Consider the following 12,997-nt stretch of genomic DNA (forward strand, 5'->3'; position numbering starts at 1 on the left):
GTGAGTTTAAATCCAGCCTGGGCTATATAGCCAAGGCCTGTCTCAAAAAACAAACACAAACAAATAAAGCCAGACATGGTGGTATATGCTTGTAATTCCATTCCAGCAGGGCATGGTGGTGCATTGGGAGGCTGAAGCAAAAGGATGGAAAGTTCAGGTACTGGCTGGGGAACTTAGTGAGACCCATCTCAAAAGAAAAATTAAAAATAGGGTTGGGGCTGGGCGTGGTGGCACAGGCCGGTAATCCCAGCACTTGGCCCAGGATCGTTGCGAGTTCAAGGTCAGCCTGGGCTACAAAATGAGCTTAAGAGGGGCTGGGGATATAGCTCAGTGCAAATGCCCTGGGTTCTTTCCCTCAGGCTGTAAGACTTACAATAAATAAATACTTGAAGAATAAAAAAGGGGCTGGGGATGTAGCATAGTGTGAACACCAGAATCAACTCCAGAAGAAAAAAATATATATATTAAAAAACCTCAGTCTGGTGCGCATGTGTGTTTGGGGGGGGGCGATGCACTCCCTTTCTGCCTCTGGTTTTAACTGAGATTTTTAATTAGGTCTTTTAAAAGCTCTCTCAAAAACAAGAGAAAACACCGCAGCCCAGCCCTGGGACAGCATGTCAATCGCTTTTCGTAAACTGGCAGTAGCTGTCCAAACCAGAAAAGATCGCCTTCACAGCAGTTTTGGGGACCCCTCTCCACCCTTCTCTTCAAACCCAGTGAAAATGGGTGTGGTGGCGCACGCCTGTAATCCCAGCACTCGGCAGGCTGAGGCAGGAGGATCGTTGCGAGTTCGAGACCAGCCTGGGCTACAAAGAGAGCTCAAGGCCAGCCTGAATTGCATAGCTAGACCCTGTCTCAAAAAGGCACACACACTACCACTTTGAAGATATCAATATGTAATACAACAAGCATTGTCAATTTCCTACCACTTTGTTTGTAATCCTATACTGTCTGTACTGTTCTTTTGCTATTTTGTAAAAGGTTGTCTGTCTGTTAATGTTTTCCTCCTTTTATTTTTAAAATTAAAAAAAAAAAGACACACACACACACACACACACACACACACACACAAATCCCATTGAAGGCTGGGCCAAAGCTCAGCACGCCACCCTACCCCACCCCTCCCAGTAGCCTAGCCAGATGCCTCTAAAACCCCCGTAGGTGCGGCAGGATGGGAGGATTTGGAGAGAAAGTGTCCTTCACTTTTGGTCCCGCCCCACCCGCACTCTGAAGTTTGCTGTGATTGGCTGTGCCATTCCAGACTTTCCAATCAGGAAGCAGCCTTGGAGCCAGGGGTGTGGCCTGGATTCTCACCCGGTTGGTCCCCTACTTCCTCTTCGGTCTCCAGCCCCGCCCGGCGACGCCCAGTGGGGAGGCCATGCATGACTAAGCAGGAAAGCGCTACTGGACCCGCCCGAAAGGGCTGAGCCACGCCGCGCCCCGCTGACCTGTCCTGCTAGAGTATAGGATGAGGATTTGCGGGCCGAGGTGGGTACCGTGGGACCTGGTCCTTCCTGTTTTTGTGTGACCCAGAAAAACTCTCGATCCTTTGCTGACCTTTAGTTTCTCTTCTATACAGAGATAAGAAAAAACCTTTCCAGCTGGACATGGCGGTGCTCGCTTGTCGTCCTAGTATCCTGCTAGGCTGAGGTAGGAGGATCGCTGAGAGATCCAGGCCAGCCTGAACTACACAGCGAGTCCTGTCTCAAAAATCAAAGAGAAGCCAGGCTTGGTGGCGCACGCCTGTAATCCCAGCACTCAGGAGGCTGAGACAGGAGGAGCTTTGCGAGTTCAAGGCCAGCCTGAACTGCATAGTGAGACCCTGTCTCAAAAAGACAAAAAAAAAAAAAAAATCAAAGAGAAATGACAGGTGTGGGTGAGAATGTAAAGAAATTGGGAACTGCGAACCCCAGTCCTTTGCTGATAGGAAGTCAAATGGAGAAACTGGTGTGCAAAACTAGTGTCTTTCCTCAGCATGTTAAACAATTTCCATAAGACCCAGCAGTGCCACTCCCAGGTGTACACCCAAGAGAATAGAAAAGGCTCTCAGACACACACTGGTACACGAATGCTCACAGCAGTATTATTCAGGGTAATCACAGGGTAGGGCCAGGGTGTAGCTCAGAGGCAGGGCGCTTACCTAGCATGAGGGCCCCTGGGTTCCATCATCCCTGGCAACTAAAAAAAAGAGAATGTAGAAAGAACCCAAGTGTTCATCAACAGACGAAAGGGGAAACATAATTTTGGTAAATCCATACAATGACATTTCATTATAAAAAAAATATATACTGCGTGTTACAATGTAGATAAATCTTTTTTTTGGAGGGGGGGGCGTTTCCAGTACCGGGAATCGAACTCAGGACCTTGCGCTTGCCAGGCAGGTGCTGTGCTGCTAAGCTAAATCCCCAGCCCCTAGATAAATCATTTTTAAGTACATGTTTGCCATACATAATGAATACACTCGCTGTGAGCAGTTGGTGCATGTACATAGATCACACCTTGGTCCTTTTTCACGTCCTCCTCTCCTTTGCTCCTTCCCCTCCCCTTCTATCCGTAGATCTCCTTCCCAATAGCAAAACTTTCCTAGTGCCTTTTATTTTGCACTTTATTTTTTTCAGACAGGGTCTCAATATGTAGCCCAGGCTGGCTCAAACTTGCAGTGATCCTCCGGCCTCAGCCTCCTGAGTGCTGAGATTACAGGTGTGTGCCACCACACCCAGCTTATTTTGCTCTTTAAATCATTTATACTGTGAGTTTCTCATATAAGAGAAACCCTGTAATATCTAACCTGGGTCTGATTTATTTTGCTTAGCATTATGGTCTCAAGTTGCATCCATTTTCGTACAGATGACTCCAAGTTTATCCCTTACAGCTGAGCAGTGCGCCACTGTGCACATACCCCATATGGGCACTACCCGTTCATCTGTCCATACACACATAGGCCCTTGCAACCTGGATGAATCTTGAAGACACGATGCTCTGTGAAAGACACCAGACTCCGAAGTCCATTTGTATGAAATGCTTAGTCCAGGCAAATTGATACAGAAAGTAAATTAGTAGTTTCCAGGGAGACGAGGGGGTGTGAATGGGTAGTAACTGCTAATGGGTATGAAGACTTTGGGAGTGTGTGCGGTTATGTAGTGGTGATGGTTGCATAGCCCTCTGCATATACTAAAAACCGCTGAATGGAATCTCCTGAAAGGGTGAACTTTATGACATGGAAGTTATATCTCAATAAAATTGTTACTGCGCTGGGCATGTAGCTCCATGGTATACTGTGTGCTTAAGAACAAGAGGACCTAGCTGGGCATGGTGGTGCACGCCTGTCATCCCAGAATTCGGGAGGCTGAGGCAGGAGGATCGTTGCGAATTCAAGACCAGCCTGGGCTACAAAGTGAGCTCAAGGCCAGCCTGAACTGCATAGTGAGACCCTGTCTCAAAAAGACAAAAAATTAAAAAAATTTTAAAAATAAAAACAAGAGGACCTGTGTTAGATACCCAGGATGAGTTAACAAAACAGCTGCAGCAGCCAGAGGTGGTGGTACATGCCTATAATCCCAGCATTATGGGAGGGTGAGGCAGGAGGATCAAAAGTTGGAGCACAGGCTGGGAACCTGAGTGATTTAGAGACCTTATCTCAAAAAACAAAACAAACAAAAAAACACATTATTTTTAAAAAGCAGGCCTGGGCTGGGTGTGGTGGCACATGCTTGTAATCCCCGCATTTGGGAGGCTGAGGCAGGAGGATTACCACTAGTTCAACGCCAACCTGGGCTACTTTGTGAGTTCAAGGGGAGCCTGAACTGCATAGCAAGCCCCTGCCTCAAAAAGACAAAAAAAAAAAAAAAAAAAAAGCAGGCCTGAGCTGGGCATGGTATGCACACCTGTAATCCTGGCATTTGGGAGGCTGAGGCAGGAGGATTACCACTAGTTCAACGCCAACCTGGGCTACTTTATGAGTTCAAGTCCAGCCTGAACTGGACAGCAAGACCTTGTCTAAAAAGAAAAGAAACAAAAAAGAAAAAAGTAGACCTGGAGGTGTAACTCAGATCTAGACTGCTTGCCTAGCTTGAACAAGGCCCTGAGTTTAATCCCTAATACCATGAGGGAGGGGGGAAAAAGAATGCACAAAAATAAACCAAAAGGAGAAAACCAATAAGGAGGTAAACCAAAAGGAGAAAGGAAGAGGCTGTAGGAAAGAGGGTGGGGCACTGGGTAGAGAATGTCCCAGAAAATGATCTGGGAATTCGAGGGGGCAGGAGGGTTGATGGAGATGGGGTGAACACACTAGGGCCTTTCGAAAACAGGGTATCTAATTCTCAGTTTCTGGTTCTTTGTTGGATCCTTGCTCCACTTCATCAGCCAAGCGTGCTATCCACACAGCCTGGGATCAGTGGTACTTTGGGGGTGAAGGGTGTGGCTGATTGAACAGGAAAAATGAGAATTTTAGAGGAGGCAAAAACAGGCGCTGAGTCATCTCTTACCATGATCCTTTTGTTCTGATCACTGTTCCCTCCTTCCTTTCCTTTCTTCTTTCTCTCCTTCCTTTCCTTTCTTCTCTTTCTTTTTCTGAGAATTTTAGAGGAGGCAAAAATCCCAGGACTCGGGAGGCTGAGGCAAGAGGATCGTTGCAAGTTTGAGATCAGCCTGGGCTAGAAAGTGAGCTCAAGGCCAGCCTGAACTCCATAGTGAGACCTTGTCTCAAAAAAGACCAGAAAAAAAAGAAGAAAAAAATAAACAAAAACAGAAAAAAACAGGTGGTAGATTTAGAAATCAGCAAAAGGCAAGGAGCAGACTTTAGCAGAATCTAAACTCCCTGAGAATTTCTGAGATTTGTGGTAGGGATGCTGCATATCCTGATTTGATGATATCCTGGCAGTGTGTGTGTGTGTGTGTGTGTGTGTGTGTGAGAGAGAGAGAGAGATGCTGGGGATCGAAAATGACCACATGCACACTAGACAACCCCTCTGGTCCTGAAGTATAATATCTCTAGCCCTGGATCCTTTTAGGGGACAAGTTGAAAGACAGGAGCTATTTAATTAGTTGACATTGGGAGGTCTGTCTCACTTTCCAGTGAATTCTCACCATCCTTAGAATAGGCTCCTCCTCTTGGCCTAGAAAGCCTGGAGTGCACCGGCCCTTACCAGCAGTCCTGAGTCATCTCTTACCATGATCCTTTTGTTCTGATCACTGTTCCCTCCTTCTTTCCTTTCTTCTCTTTTTCTGAGACAGGGTCTTGCTCTGTAGTTCAGATCCTTCTTGCCTCAGCCTCCCAAGTGCTGGGATTACAGGTGTGCATCACCACACCAAACTTTTTCCCTTTCTTTCTTTCTTTCTTTTTCTTTCTTTCTTTCTTTCTTTCTTTCTTTCTTTCTTTCTTTCTTTCTTTCTTTCTTTCTTTCTTTCTTTCTTTCCTTCCTTCCTTCCTTCCTTCCTTCCTTCCTTCCTTCCTTCTTTTCTTTCCTTCCTTCCTTCTTTCTTTCTCTTCTTTTTTTCTTCTTTCTGTCTTCTCTCTGTCTCTGCCTGTCTTCCCTCCCTCCCCGCTTCTCTGGTGGTACTGGGGATAGAACCCAGGGCCCTCACCCATGCCAGGCAGGTGCTGTACCACTGAGCAACCTCCCATCTCATACCTTTGCATAACTGAAAGACTCATGACCAGCCATCTCAGCTGCTTAGGCTTAGCTCAAGCCTCACCTTCTTAGAGGTCCAGCACCACACCCCACTTTCTTTAAAGCACAAATTATTACTTTATATGACTTTTTTTCTTCTTCTAGTATTGGGGATTGAACTCAGAGTCTTCACACTGAGCTACATCCCCTGCCCTTTTATTTGGAGACAGTGTGTTGCTAAACTGCCCAAAGCAGAATGCAAACTTGCAGTCCTCCTGCCTCAGTCTCCCAGAGTGCTGGGATTGCAGGCATGTGCCACCATGCCCAGCTCACTTTAGATATGTTGATTTGTTCAGTGGCTTGTCATCCTCTTTAAGGTGTTAGGTATCACATCCAAACCCAGGACCTCACACATGTGATGAAGGCGCGCTACCACTGAGCCACACCCCTAGCCCACATTTTCTTCTCTTGAAGGTCATCTTTGCCCCATGTAAATAGAAACCTGATCTAGGATTTTTTTTTTTTTTTTTTTAATGAAGTCAGCTTACTGTGTGGCCCAGGCTGGCCTTAAACTTGCTTCAATCCTGCTACCGTATCTGGGCCACCATACTGGCTTTGGTGTCAGCTTATTCTGTAGCCTCAGAGCTCAGCATAATGCTTGGCCTAGCCGGTGCTCCAGAAGACTTTGTGCTGGTCTTCCATTTTCTTGACAAGTATTACTTGGGCACCCACTGTGTGTAAGGTCCAGGGCACAGAGCAGGACACAGCAGGGCAGCCCCAGTCCTCACCCTCAGGCTGGTGGAGGACACACGTCAGGCAGCGTTCTGGACATGCAGGGTAAGTGTGCTCACTGGGCGGGGTGGAGGCCCCCGGGCCAGACCAGATGGGGCTGTTGGTGCAGGGGAAGCCGGAGGCCAAGTGAGAGCTGATTAAAGGGAAGGAGGAAAGAGTGATGTGTATTCCAGACAGAGGACAGCGTGTACAGAGGCCCCCTCTGTGGGAAGGGAGCCCAGACATCAGAGGAATTGAAAGTAGTTCGGCCTGGCTATATTTTGGCAGCAAGAGGCCAAGGGATGATGCTGAGAGCACAAGCAGAGCTGGCCTGTGCAGGGTCTTTGGGAACTGATCTAAAGCACTGAGGAAGAGCACTGGGGAGCCATGCAAGGGGCTGGAGTAGGGGAGGACCACCGCTGTGTTTGCAAACAGGAGCACACTCATTGTTGTGCAGTGGGGAATGGGTCAGAGCCTGGGAAACAACGAGGTGGCCTTGGTCAGAAAAGTGGAGATGGAGAGAAGGGACAGATTCTGGCAGGGTTGGGAAGATAAAGAGGACCTCGTGATTAATTAGTCATCGGGGCTGGGACTTGTTGAGGATAACAGGTTTCTGGCCAAGTTTCTGGCTGATGCTAGCAGTGCTATGCACCAAACAGGGGAACTCAGATTTAGATCTAGTTTTTGTGGGTTTTTTTTGTCTTTCTGAGACAGGGTCTCACTCTGCAGTTCAGGCTGGCCTTGAGCTCACTTTGTAGCCCAGGCTTGAACTTGCAACTATCCTCCTGCTTCAGCCTCCCGAGTGCTGGGATTACAGGCGTGCGCCACCACACCCCGCTCAGATTTAGATCTGGATGACAAAGTTATGAGTGTGGCAGACTGAGTTTCAGGAGAAGGTAAGTAGGTCACTCAAAGTCAACACAAGATTATTCTGTGAGCTTCTTATTGGCAAAAGCCCTTTTTTGGGTTTGTTTTGGTTTTTGGTTCTTTGAGACAGGGTCTCACTATGTAGTTTAGGCTGCCCTTGAACTCACTATCTAGGCTAGGCAGGCCTGGAACTCTCAGTGGTCCTCCTGCCTCGGCCTCCCAAGTGCTGGGATTAGAGGCATACACCACCATATCCATCTTTTTCTTTTCTTTTATAGTGCTGGAGATTGGATCTAGAGCCTTTGCAATGAGCTACATCCCCAGTCGATTTTTTATTTTGAGACAGGATTTTGCTGAGTTGTCTAGACGGGGCTCAGACTTGTGGTCCTCCTGCCTCAGCCTCCCAGAGTACTGTAATTACAGGTATGCACCACCACACCTGGCAAAACCCTATCTTATTTATCCATGTGCTCAACCTCAGGTGGCCCTGGCACAGAGAGCACCAGAGTGTGCTGAATGAAACAGTGAGTAGGAGCTGGGGGTGCAGCCCAGGGGTAGAGCACTTGCCTAGCATGGGTGAGACCCGGGGCTTATACCCAGCACCGCCACCATGACAAAATATATGGAAATGCCACTCTGCCTTGTGCCAAGAAGGGAGAGAACTTTCCATGCTGGTAACCACGATTAATGAGCATCATGCTGGGCGTGGTGGTGCCCATCTGTGATCCAGCACTGTAGGAGGCTGAGGCGGGAGGACCACAAGTTTGACGCCAACCGGGGTAATTTAGCAACTTAGGACCCTGTATGAAAATTAAAAAATAAAATGGTTGGGGATGTAGGTCAGTGCAAAGGCACTAGATTCAATCCCCAGCACCATAAACACAGATTTTAAAAAGAGCATCAGGGGGGCTGGGGATTTCGCTCAGCAGCAAAGCACCTGCCTGGCAAGCGCAAGATCGTGAGTTAGATTCCCGGTACCAGAAAAAAAAAAAAAGAAAAAAAGAGCATCAGGATTCACTCCTGTTCTGGCTCCACCATGCAAATTTATTTATTTATGTATTTATTTATTTATTTTTTGAGACAGGGTCTCGCTATGCAGTTCAGGCTGGCCTTGAGCTCACTTTGTAGCCCAGGCTGGTCTTGAACTCACAACAATCCTCCTGCCTCAGTCCTCCTGCCTCAGCCTCCGGAGTGCTGGGATTACGGGCGTGCACCACCGTGCCCAGTGACCATGCAAATTTAGACAAATCATTTTCTCCTCCTTAAGCCTCAGGTCTCCCAGTCTGTAAAATGGGACAATAACAGTACATCCTCCACAGGGCTGCTGTGAGGATCAATGAATGTTGGAGAGAGGGCTTTGCTTCGATAGGGAAGGAGGCATTTTCCCCTCTGTCATCCCTACATCCCCATCTCTCGGTGATACAATAGGTCTCAGAGAACTCCCTGGTGAGTGGAGATGAAGCCATTCCTGTCAGAAGCTGATAGAATTTGACGCCAAAGTGTCCACATCACTCTTCGGCTGAGCCTGAGAAGGGACAAATAATAGCCTCACCATGTCCATGTCCCCATCCCTGGGGCCTGTGAAGAAGTTACTTTATACGGTTAAAGGGATTTTGCAGATGAGATTAAAAGAAGAACCTTGGAAAGGGGAAGCTATCCAGGATTTTCCAGATGGGGTTAACTGGGCATGGTGGTGTATGCCTGTAATCCCAGCAGTATGGAAGGCTGAGGCAGGAGGACCCTAGGCTGCAAGTTTGAGCCTAGCCCTGGCAATTTACCAACTTAGCAAAAGCCTGTCTCAAAATTTAAAAAAAAAAAAAAAAAAATTAAAGATGTTTAGGAGATATGTAGCTCAGTCCAAAAACCCTGAGTTTAATTCCCAGTACCTACAGAAAAAGAAAAAGAAAAAAAAAAAAGAGGAAGAAAGACAGAGTCAAAGAAGAGGTGAGTTGCTAGAAGCAGAGGTCAGAGTGATGTGATCCCTGGCTAGAGGTCATAAGCTCGCAGAGAGGAGAGGCAGCTTCTACAAGTGGGGAACAGGAAATAGTTTCTCCCTTTACACGTCCAGAAAGGCCACCAACTGCAAACCAGAGAGACCCATGTCATGTGACCATGAGAACTGTAAAACAGTAAATTTGTGTTGCTCTGAGACACTTCATTTGTGGTCATTTGTTCCAGCAGAAAGAGCCTGCAGGCAGGGCCTGAAGGGCAGGGGTTTGACCCCTGGCAGGACAGCCGACATTTCCAAGTCACGCAGCAGCTCTGGCAGGAGCCCCCTTGCCCCCAACACCTGCTTTGTTTCCCATCTCCCTTCCTGCGTTCTCTCAAGAATTTTGTCTCTTCCAGGGACTCCAGTATCTTGCTAGGTGACCTTGAGCAAACCCCTTCCTTTTGATGGATCTCAGTGTCTGCATATGTAAAAGACTAGAGGAGCTGGTCCAGGGGATCCTCCAGGCCCTGGAGGCCTGCCACAGTGAGTCAGCATTTCTGGGATGTGCCTGCAAGAGCTCCCGGAGGATGCTCTTGGGCCGCTGCCCTCCATCCCCGCACTGGTTTCCTCCCGAGAGAGAGTCCTGCTACAAATAATGCACTGCTGCTAAAACAGTGAGCTCAGTGAAAAGACGGGGACAATGCTTTATTGACTTGGCACCTATGAACGGGTGGCTACAGGCCCCAGGCTTCTTTGCCATTGCAAAGTGGAGGCTCTGTGGTGGGGGAGTAGAAGTCAGATGCTGGTTCCAGCTGCAGGGAGGGACTGCTGTCCCTGCTTTGGCCCCTCCAGCCCCCTTGTCCAGCTGAGCACCATCTGAGTCCAGGCCCTCACAGGGAGGGGCAGGGCGACGACCCAGGTTCTTCCACAGCTCCTGAGAGTCTAAGGGGAGGGCTGTGCGTCCCTCTTGCCTACCTCTTCTTGTGGCTCCCAAGATAGGCGAGGGGAAGGGGAGAACCCCATTTGCAGAGAGCCACTGAGCCCCCTGGGTCAGGATCCAGGTAGGGAGGGTCAGGAGTGCTGGAATAGGAGCGCTCAGGAAGAGAAGAGTTGATCTGCTCTCCTCTATTTTCTGTATTGGCTGCATGGGCTGTCAGATGCAGGGCCCTCAACAGCTGATGAAAGGCTGAGGTCACATAATGAAGTCGATGGGGTACAGGTCCCCGTGCAGGACCACGCTGCCTGGGCAGTCTCTCTTCTAGGCACGGGGAAAGAGGGGCTGCTTGAACTGCAAAAGTCACAGGAGGAGGCCCTCCTAGTGGAGGACAACTTCCTGGAGAAAGAGGGCTTCCTGGAAGAGGAGGACCAGGTGACACTTGGCTCCCCAAAGAGGTGGTCTGCAGAGCCAGCTGGGTCATGACAGCTGGCACAGGACGCTGGCATCCTCACTGTGGTCACAGTTGTGGGCGTCCCAGCGGATGTGGGAGCAGAGCAGCAGGGTGCTCTCATCCCCGCGGCACTTGACATTATCCAGGAGGATGGGGCCTCGGCCTGGGCCAAAGTGGGCCTCGCCAGGGGCTGCCAGGGCCTGGCCACAGCCCAGCTGGCGGCACAGGACACTGGCCGCTCTCAGGTCCCAGGCATCATCACAAATGGTACCCCACCGCTGCCCTAGGAAGAGCTCCACGCGGCCCTCGCACCGGTGGACTCCACTGGCCAGACGCAGGTGCCCTGTGTGTGGGGTCAAGCCTGGGGTTAGAAAAGGCCACCTCCCATGCTAGGCCAGAGGAGGTGAAGAGTAATTCTGGGAGATACAGCATTGCCCTGGAGGCCCCCATGAGTTCAGACAAATGAGATTAAATTAGGATGGGCAACTACAGCTGAGAATGATGGTGAACGCCTGTGACCCCCAGCACTTGGGAGGCTAAGGCAGGAGAATCAGTGAGTTCAAGGGTAGTCCCAGCCACAGAGTGAGTTCAAGGGCAGCCTGAACTACACTGAGAGATTCTGTTTCAAAAAACCAAAATAAAGTAGACAGCAGTTCCACCCAAAAACTCGAGGCTGGAAGAAAGTGCGACGAAAGCGTCCGTGGTCCAAGAGCTGGGTTCTCCCTAGTCCTTTGCTCATAATCTCGGTACCTCAGCCCCAGGCCAGTTCTTTGTGGAGACTGATTATGTCCTATTATGTACCCCTAAGGTCATCATAGTCTCCCCCTCACTCCATTGATTCCCAGAACTAAATTCTGAACTCTCATTCCTTCCCTAGGACAGGTTCCCCATGCCCAAATATTGACCCCTACTCTAGAAATTTCTAGATTGTCCTAGTTTAAAACTTAGCTCCTTTTTTCTGGACATCCCACTCCTGTTTATGAGGAGGCCTGAGACCCCCGTGGTCATGGTTCCAGGACCTGATGCACATCTGCTGTGACCTCTCTCAACCCAGGTCTGTCCCATCCTGGTGTCTCCGCCTCACTTTCAGACAGCTGTGGGCACCTACCATCCCTGGGCCGAGGAGTGGGCACCCGGGTGGTCTCAGAACCATCCTGCTGGACTTGGAATCCCAGCTCTTCCGGGCCTTGCTCAGGAAGGACAGAGAAAAAGATTCCGGTCACACTGGGGAGAATATTCCTTAGGGCCAGGTCACCTCCTCCCCTCCCCAGGGAAGCATTTCTAGGGACAGACAGAATAGATTTCACAGGTTCCTGAAAAACTGCTTCCTGTTCCTTAAGACTGAAAGTGGAGGTTGTGAGCTGGGTGTGGTGGTGCATACCTGCAATTCCAGCACTCCGGGAGGCTGAGTCAAGATCTCAAGTATGAGCTCAGCCTGAGCAATTTAGGACTTAGCAAGACATAGTCTCAAAATATAAACGAAAACGGCCAAGGATGTAGCCCTATGCAAAGGCCCTGGGTTCAATCCACGGTACTAAAAAATAAAGCTGTGCTAATTTGACCCAAGGGTCCAAGACAGAACCCCTGTGGCCTAGCCCTTCGTGGCCAAGTCTTTCAGGAGGGCAGAGGGCCCACTAGGTCTGGGCGGCAGATGAGGGTAACTATAAGCTCTTCCAGTAGCAATCAGTGAACAGAAGAAGCAGTTTACAAAATCCTGCCAGATTCTGCAAACATCTTGTTTACATCGCCCCTTCCATAACTCACAGGCTAGAACAGTAAAGACATTAATTCTCCCTGCCTTTCTACTAGAGCTCTGCACGTCTTTGACTCAGCAGGTAGCAAGCGGCTCCGCCCTTCACAAGCTCGAACCTGGCCTCGCCATACTACCCCGCCCTACTCTAACACTGCAGAGGGCGCTCCCTTCCGGCCCCGCCCCACTGCCGCGCAGCCGCAGAGCACGCTGGTGGGTGCGACGCTCATCTCTGCGGACAGCTCCCGCTGCAGTGCCGCAGAGACCCCTCACGCAGACCGCGCCGCAGTACACGTACGCGCGGCCCCGCCCACACCATCGCTGACGTGCGTGCTGACGTAGGCCCCACCCCGCCCCTCCTCACCCGGCCAGTCCCGCGGAGCCAGACTTTGGTGCCTGCTCACCTACGCAGAGCGCGCCGGCGTCCTCGTGGTGGCCGCAGTTGTGCTGGCCCCAGCCCAGGTGGAAGCAGTCGCTCAGGCGGGCCTCGGTGCCCGCACAGCCCACGTTGTCCAGCAGTACGGGGCCGCGGCCGTAGCCGAAGTGGCCGAGGCCCGTGGCGCCCAGCGCAGGCCCGCATCCCGCCTCGCGGCAGGCCACGCGCGCGTCCGCGAAGTCCCAGTCATCGTCGCACACGGTGCCCCAACCCCCGGCGTACAGCACCTCCACGCGGCCGCGGCAC

The 12,997-nt window shown here is 50.2% G+C and overlaps 1 protein-coding gene and 1 long non-coding RNA gene across 2 annotated transcripts in view; one reads left to right on the plus strand and one right to left on the minus strand.

Annotated features, from left to right (window-relative positions):
* Positions 1–1,361: 1,361 nt before the first annotated feature.
* LOC106149871 lies at positions 1,362–3,256 on the plus strand. Its single transcript, XR_001236321.1, has 3 exons — positions 1,362–1,488; positions 1,580–1,650; positions 2,873–3,256. It is a non-coding gene; the product is annotated as an uncharacterized LOC106149871 (long non-coding RNA).
* A 6,600-nt stretch (positions 3,257–9,856) lies between these two features.
* The window catches only part of Ssc4d (scavenger receptor cysteine rich family, 4 domains), a 12,415-nt gene continuing 9,274 nt past the window's right edge, over positions 9,857–12,997 (minus strand). The window contains exons 9-11 of the mRNA XM_005396898.2: positions 12,720–12,995; positions 11,674–11,751; positions 9,857–10,908 (exon numbers count right to left, since the gene is read on the minus strand). Of these exons, the coding sequence (XP_005396955.1) occupies positions 10,592–10,908; positions 11,674–11,751; positions 12,720–12,995 (671 nt within the window). The 3' untranslated portion in view covers positions 9,857–10,591. The remainder of the gene's footprint in view (positions 10,909–11,673; positions 11,752–12,719; positions 12,996–12,997) is intronic.

The sequence above is a fragment of the Chinchilla lanigera genome, unplaced genomic scaffold (assembly GCF_000276665.1).
Source record: "Chinchilla lanigera isolate Chin_1 unplaced genomic scaffold, ChiLan1.0 scaffold00055, whole genome shotgun sequence".
Taxonomy (NCBI): Eukaryota; Metazoa; Chordata; class Mammalia; order Rodentia; family Chinchillidae; genus Chinchilla; species Chinchilla lanigera.